Source organism: Talaromyces proteolyticus, assembly GCF_021365285.1.
Source record: "Talaromyces proteolyticus strain PMI_201 chromosome Unknown BGW36scaffold_6, whole genome shotgun sequence".
NCBI lineage: Eukaryota > Fungi > Ascomycota > Eurotiomycetes > Eurotiales > Trichocomaceae > Talaromyces > Talaromyces proteolyticus.
Genome location: NW_025764282.1, coordinates 588,895 through 603,800, shown reverse-complemented (window position 1 = coordinate 603,800; position 14,906 = coordinate 588,895). Strand labels below are relative to the sequence as shown.

Here is a 14,906-nt window from a genome sequence, read left to right as displayed (position 1 = left end):
TGTGTCACTTTGTAGCAGGGTGTATTCCTGGATAAATGAATTGGCATTAGATGGGGAAGCCTCGGGGTTCACGTGACTTCGCATCCACCATAGACGTCGACGACGCACAAGCTGCTACCAACCAAGCTACATCTCAGATCGCAATCTTATACGAACACCACCATGTCGATATACTTGTAAACACCGATTATTTTTTCTTGCTCTCGGCATCACAATCGCTCCGGGCCCTGTCATTCATTCGAGACATTTTATTACGTCCGCCATTTCCCTTTACCCCGCCATCCCAAATATCGCTCACTGAAAACGAACGCCGTCCGCGTCACGCGATCTTGCCATTCGCATCTGCCGTTACAAAGTTCCTGAGCTTGGTATGATCCGTGGGATTTCCAGAGAGAGGTGCTGGCTCGCTTAATAAGGGTCTACGACATCTAAACAATAGCAAGCGGTGACGATAAGAAATTTATTATCCCGCGCAAGTCAATCTTCATGTTGGGTCGTACACTTGTTTAAGGCATCGCTTTACACATTAGCCCCGCCAAACGTGTCCATAGCGCTTGATAGACCTTTCATTATCAAGCCCTTCCTTCGAATAGACAACCCTCCCCCGTACACCTTGCTTATCAGGCTCTGCCAAAACCCTCGACAACGTGTCTGGAGAAGTAGCGCAAGCGTTGGCCGAAGGCCTTGAAAGGCTAGACTTTAGCCCAGCAACTACATCTACATTGTCGTCAGACTCTGGTTCCTTCACCATGTCGTCCTCGGAAGGAGCGCCCGAATCATGGATTTCGTCCTTTTGTTCGCTCATGGGTCACGAATATTTCGCGGAGGTGTCGGAAGATTTTATTGAAGACGATTTCAACTTGACGGGCCTGCAATCGCAGGTGCCCATGTACAAAGAAGCTTTGGAAATGATTCTAGATGTCGAGCCAGAGGATGATGACGAGGAGGAAGAGGAGGAGGAAGAAGACGATGACGAGGATGAGATTCTGGGGGATGAGAAACCGTTAGGGTATCGCAGAGCCGGCGATCGAAAACATATGCGGGTGGCTAGTGATCTCAGTGTTATTGAGAGCTCTGCTGAGCTGCTGTATGGATTGATTCACCAACGGTATATCACATCGCGTCCAGGAATCCAGCAGATGCTTGAGAAATACGAGGTCCATCATTTTGGAGTTTGTCCACGAGTGAATTGCAATGGGTGCAAGGTTCTTCCTGTCGGTCGTACTGATACCCCTGGCCAGGAAACTGTCAAGTTATTTTGTCCCAGCTGCTATGACATCTACACACCCCCAAACAGCCGGTTTCAGTCCGTTGATGGAGCCTTCTTTGGGACGACGTTCGGCTGTCTTTTCTTCATGACATTCCCAGAGTTGGATGTGGGGGGAAACCGAGCAGAAAGCATCCTATCTCCAGCTTCACTGAGCGCTGGAACGACGAACCAATCGCGATCGTCGTCTCTGACTTCATCAATTGCTCTGACCGCCCCGACCCAGGAGCAGCCGCCAAACCAACCAGCTCAGATCAACGGCATGTTGACGTCAAATTTTGGACCGGGATTAGGCCCGGGCAAGATCTATGAGCCGCGAATTTACGGATTTCGAGTTTCAGAGCGCGCCAAATCCGGACCTCGGATGCAGTGGCTGCGCATGAAACCGCTTGACATTAACCAACTGGATGAATCAGCTCTATACCACTCTATCCGGGGAGGCGACGAGGATGAAGACTACCACGATGGTGACACTGAAATGGCATCGGCCCCGGCTGGCTCACAGCAATCCGTGATTGACATGAGGAGGAAAGCGCCGATGCGAAAACGTAGACATATTCCTCCTAACGATGAGACGAATGGAGGGGAGGGGGGCTAATTTTTTTTATTTCTGCGATTTCGCTTTCTTTTCTATTTTACTCGCCTTTTGGGGTCGTTGTTTCTTACATGAACTGAAATAATCATAGCGATAATTAGTTTACCTTGTGCTGTCATCATATCACACCTCTCCTCCCGTCAACTTTCATGTGAAATAGTAGTTGAATGAATACATGATGAGATTTCGCATTCGGTTGTGGAGTATCTTGGAACGATATTGAATGCGCCAAAGGTCTAGATTCCATAGGCGCCGTCGATGATACATGTATACGAAGGTTTCATCTAAACGATCCCTAAAATGAAAGACCGTTTCATCAGCATCCTTCGCACTGGAATTATTATAGTTACAGTGTAGGTTTTCTTTTAACTGCATTATGATGTGACATTGTTTAGAAAGTAAAGTTTCGACAGTCTCAACTTAAGTCAACGCAGAACATTTACATATGAATTTGAGTGCTGACAGACGAACGGTAATTAAAGCATGACAAATACGTATATATTTACATACATCACAGAACTTTCCAGCCACGTGTTATGCAGCCAGGTCTTTGACTAAAGTTAGCCTGTTCTCGGGATTCAACATGCGTCCCCCATCAAAGCCCGAGTAGGCGCCTAGAATGGCGCCTGGATTCTTCTCGCATATGAACACCGCCCCCAGATATGTGACAGTAACACAGAACACGCTTGTTGTTACGTACAGAAGGAATCGGGATGTATGCATCCAGCGAATCCATTCCAGACCCCACAAAGTCCCAGGTTTTCTTCGCCGAGTCATTAACTAATTATTGAAGCCAATATCTTGAAAGTTGGCTGTAGCATGGCGGCTGCAGCTGCAAATGATTGGCTCGATGTCAGCATCCCTTGTGACCTTGGCAATTGACGCCCTTCAGCCGCACGTCAATGTGGAGCGAATCAACCTCGCAATAGTTCCTGTTCTGGATAATGATAGCATGGAATGCTGACGAGTCGCTGCACAGGGTGACAATATCCAGTAATGAAGATTCATGCTCCATCATTGGCCATATCAATATCCCCACTAGCGTCGGGGAACATCCGAGCTCCAGACGGCTGAAACCGACAGCGAATTTCACGCATACCTACTCCCGTACTCGCGACTCCGTAATTAGTTAACTAAGGTATGGAACAGTAGCAACAATGATAAGCTTTTACTGATATAATCTGATTCAGAGTCAATTTAAGAAACGGACCGGGCCCGCTCGCAACGATGCCTTGTTTAGGGGCAGACTGACAAGCGAGTTAAAGCCGAATGGGGCATCTCGTAACGTTGACCCAGTGGCCCTTTTTGGGGCCTGTACGAAGTATACGTTTTAGCGTCGAACTTTAATGGCAGCCACGGCGCTGCAATTGGCAACAATACAGAGTCGTTCAGCTGGGAATACTCAGTAAACCTTGGAACCTCTAATAATGTTGGACAAGAGGATGAAAAAGACACGACGCAGCATGGACCGCAAAGGCTGTCGATAGTTGTTCACAGATGTCACTGTTTGTGCCAAGCTCTCTGAACGTGACTCTAAATGACTTCGTTCACTAGGGCCCGAAGATCATCGCTAGCTCTCGGGCCAAAAGCGTGCGATAAGAAGCAGAGAAGAAGGTTAGCTTCGGCTCCCACGTTAAGTGGGCGGCCGCCGATGATTGGTCAGGAGCTCGGGTAACTCATTTGTCTCAGTGGGGCCGTGGTGCGTGGCAAGAAGCACCGCTAGTCTCTTATCAGATTGGTGTCATACGGGTGTTTTTTCTGGGGACAGTGCCTGTATTGCGCGCCGTCACAATACGGCCGCTGCTTGGCCCATCCACTCATCCGCTGTCATACACTATCCAAGGCTGGAAGCTGCGCTCATCACTATCCATCCTGCCATCAGCATTGAGGATCCTTCTGTAGGGCTGAACAAGCGGCAGTAGAACAACAACGGTAAGATTTGCGAGTGCGAGTGCGAATGCGAATGCGAACGCGAATGAGAATTCTACTGGGCAAGAGCCTTCAGCTTGGTCAGCTTGAATTTCTTGTGAATGATTCAATCGACCATTTCGGAAACAGCCGCGAGCTGAAAAGGCTGCCACAACACGCTCGCCGGTCGAAATATCGGACGAATACACGACTCCTCGTCGATGATTTCAAATGATCATGCTTAATGCAGAATTGATACTGCCAGTCTGATGATTAAGTAGAAGAAGCCCGCTTACAAAGGACGCAGACTTGCGCTGGGTAAATTGATGCCAATAACATGCAACTCAGTATAGCTCGGCATGCGCAATATATAACGTACATGCGCTAGTCTTATCTAGGAAGTCCATGACTTTGCAATTGCCTTCCCGTTAGGGCAGCCCAACTCCGAGAGGAGAAGGTCTCGGGATCAATGTTATTGCAAGCAAGCGACTACTAGAGCAGAATCCAAGCGATGAAAACATCGCTATGATCGACAGGGAGCATTTCATCATTCCGATTGAGACTAATGCTGATTGGGTTCCAGAATAACAAATTATTGTACGACATTCGTAAATTCCAGGACTTCTTATTCGCTTCCTCGTAAAGCACTTCCTTTCTCTTCCTTAGCCGGGCTCGCTTACTGGGTATTCAGATTAGTTGTTATGCCGTAGTCTACGACCTAACAAATCATGATCGACAGCGACGCCAACATGCCCTGAAGAATCTTCCGGCGCGAATTAGCGAGCACATATCGAGTATTTACTATTGTTAGTGCGCCCGTTGTTCTGCGACCGGTCCAATAACCACCGTCTTGAGCCAGCCACTAATCACCCGCATCGCACTGTTGGTTCGTCGTTGAGCCCTTTGTTTGGTGGAGACTGGCCGTGGACGCTTTTCATAAGTCAGAACTGTATTGTTCTGATAGGCCTAGCGCCGCACAATATTCCCCAACAGGCAACCTAATCGCATGTCAAGTTACACTGTCCAGAGTTGGCTGTTTCGACGTGGCAGGAAGGCTATGCGAGCCAACATTGATTCACTTATTACCTCTAAACAAAATACAGTTTCAAGGGTCTGCTATTTATAATTGGCATACCAATCAGATGGAGCCGAAAATAAAATGATTACGTAGTACCTTAAGAGGAGACTAAACTCCACGCTTACCCGCTATCGGTCACCCATTCGGTATCAGCCGCGGATTCGACGGCTTTTGTGTAAGATTCCCCGGCTGAGCCCCAGGTTCCAAAGTTCCTAACTATCAGGTGCGGGAGTCCGGTGAGATCGCAAGAGGTTGATGTTCATGTTGATGTTATGCAGTCTTTTCCTTCGGTGCAAGACATGCAGAGTCGTTTCGGACTTTTGCGGATATTATTATTATTATTTATCATTGTACGCGCCGACCCTTGTTAAGTGCCAACAACCAACAGCAGTGCCAACAGGTCCAACGATCCTGATGGATACAGGCCAGGAAAATAAAGTCCAAAATAACAGTAACAATGTTTCATAACCTAGATCTAATGTGTCTCCCGTATATGCAGATGTGTGTAGCTAAATTCAGATACCTATGTATGTAACAGTACTCGCAACAAAAGATGAGTGAAAAGCCCCATCCAAAGCCCCTGGGCCAATGATGCCGATCCTGCCCAAAAAACGCCATTTCCATGCATAAATTCCGTAACCAACCAGTAAGCAAGAGTCATCTACATAAACGTGATATGCGCCGGTGACAGCCGAATTGGCTCCGGAGTCAACGGATATGGGTCATTCAATGACCCGGCGGGAGACGTGGACCCGGAATGGTCGCGAGGGTAGGTACTGGTAAGTGGCGGGGTCTGTCGTTGGTCAGCTTCGCAAGATTTATTGTTAGATATGGAAACAACGAATTGCGCGGGCTCGAGGAGGGTGTAAATTTACCTGTAGTTGGGATTGATGGTGCTGAGGTTGCGTCGAGGCCGACATGTCAATACCAGCCATCGATGCATAGTTGATACACAACGGGTTGAGCACCTCGTCATCTGCATACCCACTCAAACGCTTAATACCAGGAGCACCAGAGGGAAGCGAATGAGGCAATGGCTCCAGGTGATGCCCCGGCATCGAAGACAAGTCGTTGTATGGGCCTTGTGGGATTGTGTTGTATGCGTTATGAGGAGCTTGGTGCGGTGATGAGTAGGCCGAGTGCCCGTATGGGTCTGAGTAGGCTGGGTACGAAGGATAGAAGAAGGGTGGTGGAGAAGTCGACAGCTGCCGGGTGGACTGCTGGCCAAACATGCTACGATCCTCTGGCATGCCGCCGTAGGTGGACTGCACGTTCGCCCCCGTCTCAGGTGAGTTCCATTGACTATTAGTATTAGTCTTGGACGATTGCCTGGAGCGAGAGGAGTTATTGGCGCGGGACTTGGGCGCAGGCTTGACAGGCTCCGGCTCCGCATGTGACTGTTCGGGGGATGCGGAAGATGAAGCTGCACGGCGTTCCAAGTCTTCCAGGCGGCGCTTCAATTTCTTGCCTATAGATAGACACAACCCGCCATGGTCAGTCTAATGAGAAAGTCAAGGCTGCTGGCGGATACAACATACGATAATTACGCTGGGCAATTCTGTTCTGGATTCGACGGCGCTCTGCTAAATCGGATATCTTGGTCCAGTCTTCATTGGGGTTGGCATTGGCACTGAACGCACTGCTTGTTCCGTGGGCGTTGCTGGACTGGTATTTGGAACTGGTGGTAGCAGTGTTACTATTCGTATATGAATAGCTGTACGAATTCCCCCGATGATGCATTGTGATCGATGATGTAGTGTAGGGCTTTAATGTAGACGTGAGATTAGATGAGATGATATGATAAGGTGACGAGGGTTTTCCCGAGCGAGGGGAGCAGCAGGGGATATAAGTACGGACAGGCTGGCCTGTGGTGCATGTGCATATATATAGAGTGCGAGCAGCTGAGACTCGAGCTCAGCCCAGTGCAGCGCAGCGGAGCGAGAGTCTGTTTTTGCTTGTCCGGATGGAGCAGGGCTGCAGCACATGTGGGCGGCCCTTTCGCGGGTGCCACGGATCGCACTGCACTATTTTAGGCTCGGCGCTGCGGACACTGGATGGAGTCGCATGTTCTGGGCATGCAGACGTCTGAAGAGCCAAGATGGCACGAAGAAGAATCGCGAAGGGCATTGGCCATGCCGATCGCCTAGAAAGAGGCTGCTGGTAAAGTTTCGTAAATCTCAGGAATGTCGCCGACGACCCCAACAGCCGTTTAGATAGAGTGGCTCGGTGTACGGAGTCAGTGGCTAATCACCGCCCGCTGCGCATGGAGCCCACGTCACTGGACGGGGCTGCTACCCGTCCTAATTGGCGCGTGGCTGGACCGGCGGGGGCCCCCAGAGCCGGGGTCAGAGGCGCCAGGGGCCGCAACACGAAAAATACGGTATTTTAGGTATATTTCATTACCCGGTCTTCCCAGCGCTAGAACGAACCCAAGTAGGCATGACGCCGGGTACTAATTCAGGAATAGTCATAGTCGCAGGAGGCAAAGGCAGATTGACTGCTGACAACGTGCCAGCGTCCTCCCCCCAGCTGGAGCCTGGAGTGGCTTGGCCAGCACCAGACCCGCCTAGAGATCAGAGCTTCGATCAGCTGTGTCCAAAAGTTTCCACATGCAGGGTCTCGGATGCTGAAACCAACACCCGCCGTAGCATGCATGCATCGCAATTTGCTGCTGTACGAATCGCTCTCCCGAACTGGTCGACTCGGTATGCTCGGTATCCTCGCGATACCTGGGATCCAAAATTGGGAAGCCTAAAGTGAGTCACTCATAAGGGCGGCCAATGGCATGGCCAGCCTGATGCCTGTCTTTCCTCACCTGGAATCATCCACGAGGTGAGTCTGAGCCGTCGTCAAATGCGGAAACCAGTCATCAGCTCAGCTTCATCACCCCGCCGCTACGGCTGAGCGTTGGCGACAGCCGGAACGGAGCTTTATTTTATTATTATTTGTTGGTAAAAATATTACTATCAACAACGATGATCCTGATCCTGGGCCGTTAACGGGTAATGTTTCAATCCATATTGCCCTGGATGCATGGATGCAAGGCGTATGGCTACCTTCAGCCTTCACTACTGCTACGTAATAAGTTAGTGAGGAGCTCTGTTCTTATTTCAAGGCCGAGAACCAGCTCATCTTCGTAAGTGCCATGGTTTACTCCGTCGTCTGCATGCCAATCGCAGTCGGAATTCGGACAAATATCACGCCGACATCCTCGCTTGGAGTCTGCACATGTGGACATGATGTTGATCGATCCAGATAATTACTTTTGAATCCCACGCCTTATGGCGCCATCCCGTGGTAGTTGGACGCAAAGTAGCACCGACTAGGTCAATCAGCAACGAGTGTGTACGGTGTACGACAACGTTTCCATAGTCCCGGAATCTGCGGATGTTATGGTACCTCTACCGTGACAGCATGTATTAAGTTACTAACCCCCATTTCTTGTGAACTAGCGTGTCCCCAGCACTGGGACAGTGGGAATAATGAAAAAGTAAAATGGGACGAGGCGATGTACATGGTGATCGGTAGTCTATTGCAGTCTAGGTGGCATTCGTCGACATTTGACGCCAGCGTGATAATAATAATTGATTACAATTCACCGGATTAATAATAATAAGTTGAACCTTCCTTAGTTAACGCCGAGCTGATTAATCCTCGCACTTGTTGCTGTGAGTAGACTAGCAGCCAAGCAGCAATAATACTTCCTTGATGGGAATTTGGTTTCATTCTACGTAATTGGGCGATACGTGGTCTAGCAATGCTAGTTTGTTCGTCATAGTAATAATACTATTAATATTGCATGCCCCATGCGCGAGTTAATGCGTCGCGCCGTTTCGGGGTCCTTTTATGCTATCCGTATCTGCTCAAACGGAGATGATACAAGCGAAGCCCGGCACTCACAAGATCTAATCAGTCATGCGCCGGATCGCAGTCGTAGTCATAAACCAAAACCATAATCGTTCATACAGTCATCTCATCTATAATTCAGTTAATTGTCATCCTCTCCATACTTTAAATGCCGCAGTCAGATTCTTATTATTCTCAGGCCATTTAGTCTCTAGTGGAGAGCTGCGGCAACCCACCGACGCCACTGCCAACCGACTGGAACTCGATCTGGCTGGCCAAACAAACAAAACGACGACCCCGGTCTAGTGTCGGCGAGAATGTCTCTAGTATTTCGCTATTTTTTATTTGAATTTAATGATGCCTGGAATCTTGATCCCTGCACCGCGGGGCGAGGCTGCCGTTTTTGCTCCCCTCGATTTGGGGCTCGTAACTTCGTATTCGTGTTGCGACCCCTCAACATGTCTGCTCTTCTCCATGTTTTAGGACATTTTCTCTTTATAGAAAAACAGAAGGATGTCGAGCTGGCCAATGTGGCTTCCAGTTTCGGAAAATGGTACCGCAGCCCAGACTACACAGCCGTACCAGGACAGGCGCGTGCGTGTCCATAACGCGCGCGCTAACTCCCCGAGAACTGCCCCATTAGGTATCCGGCCTCTAATTGGTGCGTGTGCAAAAACACCCCCCTGCCTGCGCCCAGGTTTACGTACATTCTCACTTGTAGGGCTGAAAGAGCAGCAAAATTACAGTACGGCATACCGAGTTCGTATGACCTCGTATATTACAGTTTACTGTGGTCTGTCCACACCGCTTGCAGGACTGTGGCTGGCTCGGCTTCAGCCAGTCAGAACTCAAGGATAGCGGCGGAGGGCAGCCAAGAGTACGGTGACTGATGTCGAATTATTCAGCTCAACTATCGAGAAGGAGGTCCATTCATGGGTAGGAGAGGAAGGGTAGCTGCAGGGTCATCGACTGCTGCTGCTCGACGTTCATTTTAATCACAATGTCGATGAAGAGGTGCATCGATCGAGCTCTAGCAAGACATTGATTGTTAACCATAATTAGGCCAAGAAACAAAGAGTTGGATTGATAGATGCCTGCCATCGGGTGAAACGTCTTGGCTGAAATAATGAGTAGTGTTCTAGAAGGAATCCCTGTTCCAACCACCATTTCCGAAAAGCAACAAGAGCGTATACGACTGTGCGTCCTTTACGCAGAAGAGCTGTTGAGGCGCCCCGCCCTGTTATTAATTAATGTAAGACACCTAAAGATTGTCTTTGTCTTCCCTGTCTCGCAGGGTTTCCAGAAAGAAGTTCTGACGTAAATGTCGATCGGTCACCAACAACAAGGCGTGCGTCGGCTACCAATAGCATCCCTCATTAGACGAGGGGTTGGTTGGCTCAGAGCCTTGAACAAGAATGTACTCCATGTTCAAAATTCTGCCATGCCCCAAACAGATCCCGCAAACCCTTCCGCAAGCAACTGGGAGGTCAGGATTCGTATTCGCGTATTCGCGTATTCACCTAGTTAAGCCTTTCGAACGGTGGTGACGCTTATGGCTCATCCTCGGAGCGAGGGTCGAAACCAACAACCAGAGAGAAGCTGTCATTGTGTTGGTTGGCACTCTAGCGCAGCATACTTCTCTTGTTGAATTAGGGTATGTCTTGGCGTAGCGACTGTCTCTTTTAAGGCTCAAGTTCTAACAATAGGACGCGCCTGGCACACATTATGATTGTGATTATTATTGTGAATTGTATTATAATCTCATTATTTCATTACCATCATTCCTTGGCGTTCAGATTTAGAAGCCTGAGTAAGCAGCCCCCCCATAGTTACCCTAAACCTAAACCCTAACCATATTTATGGTTATCATATCATCGAATGCGACCACCAGTGAATCTCTCATTCCTCCATCAAAATGAATGCAGAGCAAGTTGCAGAAAAAATATCAATTTTGAGGAATCGGCGACTTTCTTGCCAATCCAGACATTCTCGTATGCCACAAGCCTCAACGAGGGGTAATAGTGGGGTCCTCCCTCTCGTCGAATTCATTAATTATTCTGCCTGTAGGAAGCGGCAGTAAGAGTCATGTATCTAGACATATGAACAATTCAGTCTTATTATTGTTATTGCAATTGCCAAAGCCACCGATCGGTCGTACCCTTAGCAATTAAGTTCGTTGCGAGCGACAAGTACTAATCTCCGTTCCGGCATTAAGAAGTTCAAAGGCCGTTGTTTCCGTCTTCAACTTAGGGCGGAATAGTCGCGTCATGCTTTGAGATTGGAATAATGGCTCCTTGATCTGCGGATATGCCACACCAATAGTTGCCTGATATTAACGCAAGGTAACCAAGTTCAATCTCCGGGTGTTCGCGCGTATTCGGATTTATGATGTACGTGACTCGGTTCTCGGAGATACATCAGTAATGGAGGCCAGAAAGAGTGATTGATTTTATTTAAGTATCGGACGTTTCAACATGACATTTGGAATACAAGTATTGGCCATCATATCAATTCACTATTCCGGAATAACGCTATGACTCCACCTCTCATCACCCTCGAGGAGCACTACACCTCGCCCAAGGTGAAGGAATCCAGCGACGAGGCACGCTCCCACTACTCCCACTTCCCTCCACATACTCTTGCAAAACTAGATCATCTGGGCGAAAACCGCATCCAGGACCTTGATAATGGCAAAGTATCTTTGCAAGTCATTTCCCATGGCCCCGGTGATATCTCACCATCTCTATGCACCGTTGTCAATGATGACCTCGCCGCTGCCGTTTCTCAGCATCCCACCCGCCTCGCAGCCTTCGCGATGCTCCCCATGAGTGAACCCATTGCTGCCGCCAAGGAGCTAGAGCGTGCTGTGAAAACCCTGGGCTTCGTTGGCGCTTTAATCGAGAATCACCTCAACGGGACATTCTACGATCACGAGCGCTTCTGGCCTGTGTTTGAGAAAGCCCAGGAACTAGATGTGCCCATCTACATCCATCCGACATTCGCGTCTGACTCCATGATGGAACATTACAAGGGGAACTATGACGATTCGGTAGCTCTAGCTCTGAGCGCTTTCGGCTGGGGCTGGCACCACGAGACTGGTCTTCATGTTCTACGACTGTATGCCAGCGGCCTCTTCGAACGCTTCCCGCGCTTGAAACTCGTCATCGGGCATATGGGCGAGCTATTGCCATTCCAGTTCGACCGCGTCTGCAACGTCACCGCTAGATGGGCGAAGAAGCGGAGCCTTCAGGATGTGTGGGAAAAGAATATCTGGATTACCACCAGTGGCATGTTTTCGTTGCCTCCACTAGAATGTCTTTTGAAAACGATGCCTATTGAGCATGTCCTATATAGCGTCGATTATCCCTTTTCAACTAATGAGAAGGGATTGCAGTTCATTGAGGAGATCGAGAAGAGTGGATTGCTCACGGGCGAGAAATTGAAGTTGTTTGCGTATCAAAATGCGGAGAACTTGTTGCGTGTCAAAGCGAAAAGTTTATAGATGACCAGCCATAACTTGTCTGGTTTGTTTTAGATAGAGGGTGCTTTGAATGCAAGAATAATGAATTATGATATAAACCGTTCACTTATAAATACTAGTCTACAAATAATGCAAAGACTCAATTATTGTAATAAGCCGCAGTGTAAGAATATCAGGGTTAAGAACCCTGTTTTAGATAAATGTTCCCGTCCTCGTTCATTTTGACTGTCAATGTCGTCGTTTTTAGGGCATTGTCATCACGTGGTACCGAGGATATCTCGATACGGATTGAAACTGACATTCTACGTGAGCTGTAGGCCGATCTGTTGTTCAACATCTATTGATAAATACGCTTGTGAAGTTTATACTTCCGTGGTTGCATTAATGCCGTAAGAAAATATTGAATTTAGAATATCAATTGAGGTCCGCGAGCCTTAACACTGAAGCTTGGCCGAGATCTGAATGTCTCTCATCTTATCAACGCAAAGTGTAAACAATCTCATTAATTTCACACATACATGAATGAGCTATCTTTATATATACCAAAAACGCAAATACAGCCGCCAATAACGTTGACGTATGCATAAATTCGACCATAGCTGTAGTATGTATTTACTCCACAACATAACTTTGTCACTTTGTTAGCATTCAATCTTCTACTCAGATTATAGGTTCACTCACCTCCATTCATGCTCCTCTTCACCGTACTGGATACCCTCGATCCAGTTCTTCATACGGAGAGCAATATCTCCTGCCTCTTCATGACCCTGCAATCCGCAATCCACCAATTGCCCCTTGTAGCTGATATTACGCACAGGACTGACAATAGCAGCAGTTCCAGATCCAAAAACTTCTATCAGACGACCCTCGGCAGAAGCTTCAGCGAGTTCTGACATGCGTACCTTACGCTCCGAGACCGCCCATCCCTCGGGAACAAGTCTTTCCCGCGCTAATGAAAGTACGGAATCTCTGGTGACACCTTCAAGAATAGTACCGTCTAAAGGAGCAGTTAGAAGCTCCTTTTGACCAGTTTCTTTGTTCTTGATGGCCATGAAAAGGTTCATTGTCCCCACCTCGGTCACGTATTCCTCCTCGCCGAATAGCCACAGATTTTGTTGGAAGCCTCGGGAGGCTGCTTCTTGTTGAGGGACAATGCAGGGCGCATAGTTGGCGCCGAGTTTCTTGTCCCCGACACCACCAGGCCATGCGCGAACTGCGTAGTCAGTTGCTTCCAAGGACACTGCCTTGAATCCAGTTGGATAATACGGGCCGACAGGACTGGCAATAACGTAGAGGAGCGCCGAGCCAGGGGGCCCAACTCCGATTGTGCGCTGGGTACCAATCATAGTCGGTCGCAAGTAGAGCGAATATCCTTTTTCACTAGAGTTTCACGACCCTATCAGCATAAAACCCGATAGAGGCTTGTTAACCCCACTTACTTTGGAATGAATCTGCTTTCTATTTTGGTAAACTCTGCAATCAATTTGGTGAAAGCGTCACCGTCAATTGTCGGGAGAGCAATGCGTGACGAAGACTTATTTAGACGCTGCATATTCTTGCTGGGCCGGAACAAGCGTATCTTCCCATTCTTGTCTTTGTATGCCTTCATTCCTTCAAAGCACTCAAATGCGTAGTGGAAAACACATGTCGCAGGGTCAAGACTGAGATTTTGGTAGGGAATTATGCGAGGAGTAAGCCAGCCATCGGAAGCGGTCCATTCAATAGAGAGCATATGATCTATTCAACCCCCATGTTAATTTTCAGCATTCGCTGCCAGAAGCAAAAGTTCTTACCTGTGAAGGTTTTGCCAAAAACCAGTTCATTGTTCGGAGTCAGTTCCTTGGGGGTGGTTGTTGTGGTGATTACAAGCTTGGAGGGGTCAGCGCCTGGTAGCACTGGTGTCGTCGACAACCCAGGCTTAGTGCTGTATGACCGTTGCCATAGTGCGAATCCCGATAGCGAAGTAGCTTTTGAAGTAGTAGTTGAACGCAGCAATGTGCTGCGCACAAATTGTTGTGAGAGCTTCATCTTTTGGCGACAGGAATGCTGGGCCTGGCCGTAAGGAAGAGGTGAAAGAGAGACAGTTCCTCGCGCAATGATTGCGTTATGCGAGGAATTTAAAGTTGAGCAATCGGTCGACGAAGCGCGTATTATTGGCGCTCTCGTCAAGAATGACTCACTCCAAGGGTCTAATAATCAACGGCAGCCCAGGCGCAGGTTCTGTGACAGCAGAAGCGCTGGAGTAGGGCGTATGTTGTAAGAAATTAATTTTGTGGCATACTATTGGCGTCTCACCGGAGAGGTGGCCGATCTCCGCATTGCAGCACCGAAATCGGATGCTGCCGCGTCTAAGCGAACTGCCAGTACAAAAAACTAGCAGTTCTCATACAACTACACGCAGTCTCCTCCAAAATCCTAGCAATTGCAGCGGCTCGATTCCTCTTCGTGCATATCTCCCAAGGATAACACCGGTTTGTTCGTGCTCAGTGGTGCAGTACATAAACCCGGTTATTTCATGGCGCTCTCCCAGCTGGTCAGCTGTTAGACACATTTGATGGCTTGATACTTTGCTATCCATGCAATCCAAACAAAACACCGACAAACAAGATCTAGCCAGTGCTGAGGATCTGACGTGTCACATGGCGACAAGGATGCTCTTCACGCTAATGATGGCTTAAGTCTCAGCCCCAGGTTTTATATACGGAGTAGCCATGCTATGGAGGCCCTCGTC

At 48.5% G+C, this 14,906-nt stretch overlaps 4 protein-coding genes across 4 annotated transcripts; 2 read left to right on the top strand and 2 right to left on the bottom strand.

Annotated features, from left to right (window-relative positions):
- Nucleotides 1-749: 749 nt before the first annotated feature.
- On the top strand, nucleotides 750-1,865 carry BGW36DRAFT_397020 (casein kinase II beta subunit CKB1; the record flags this gene model as incomplete). The annotated part of the gene is made up of 1 exon (XM_046218244.1): nucleotides 750-1,865. One exon carries the CDS (start codon nucleotides 750-752, stop codon nucleotides 1,863-1,865), a length of 1,116 nt encoding a protein of 371 aa, XP_046071944.1.
- Nucleotides 1,866-5,509: 3,644 nt separating this feature from the next.
- BGW36DRAFT_427209 (uncharacterized protein) lies at nucleotides 5,510-6,588 on the bottom strand (the record flags this gene model as incomplete). Its single annotated transcript, XM_046220377.1, has 3 exons — nucleotides 5,510-5,641; nucleotides 5,724-6,316; nucleotides 6,387-6,588. 3 exons carry the CDS (start codon nucleotides 6,586-6,588, stop codon nucleotides 5,510-5,512), a joined length of 927 nt encoding a protein of 308 aa, XP_046071943.1.
- Nucleotides 6,589-10,791: 4,203 nt separating this feature from the next.
- BGW36DRAFT_378286 (putative metal-dependent hydrolase) lies at nucleotides 10,792-12,273 on the top strand. Its single transcript, XM_046216088.1, has 2 exons — nucleotides 10,792-11,084; nucleotides 11,153-12,273. Exon 2 carries the CDS (start codon nucleotides 11,228-11,230, stop codon nucleotides 12,194-12,196), a length of 969 nt encoding a protein of 322 aa, XP_046071942.1. The 5' UTR covers nucleotides 10,792-11,084; nucleotides 11,153-11,227; the 3' UTR covers nucleotides 12,197-12,273.
- A 514-nt stretch (nucleotides 12,274-12,787) lies between these two features.
- On the bottom strand, nucleotides 12,788-14,203 carry BGW36DRAFT_427207 (cytosolic branched-chain amino acid aminotransferase; the record flags this gene model as incomplete). The annotated part of the gene is made up of 4 exons (XM_046220376.1): nucleotides 12,788-12,803; nucleotides 12,857-13,555; nucleotides 13,615-13,912; nucleotides 13,969-14,203. The coding sequence occupies 4 exons, from the start codon at nucleotides 14,201-14,203 to the stop codon at nucleotides 12,788-12,790; spliced, it is 1,248 nt and encodes a 415-aa protein (XP_046071941.1).
- Between the last annotated feature and the right edge of the window lie 703 nt (nucleotides 14,204-14,906).

Bases quoted from the DNA above. Each gene is read 5' to 3' on its own strand.
- BGW36DRAFT_378286 (XM_046216088.1), top strand. From the start codon at position 11,228: ATGACTCCACCTCTCATCACCCTCGAGGAGCACTACACCTCGCCCAAG.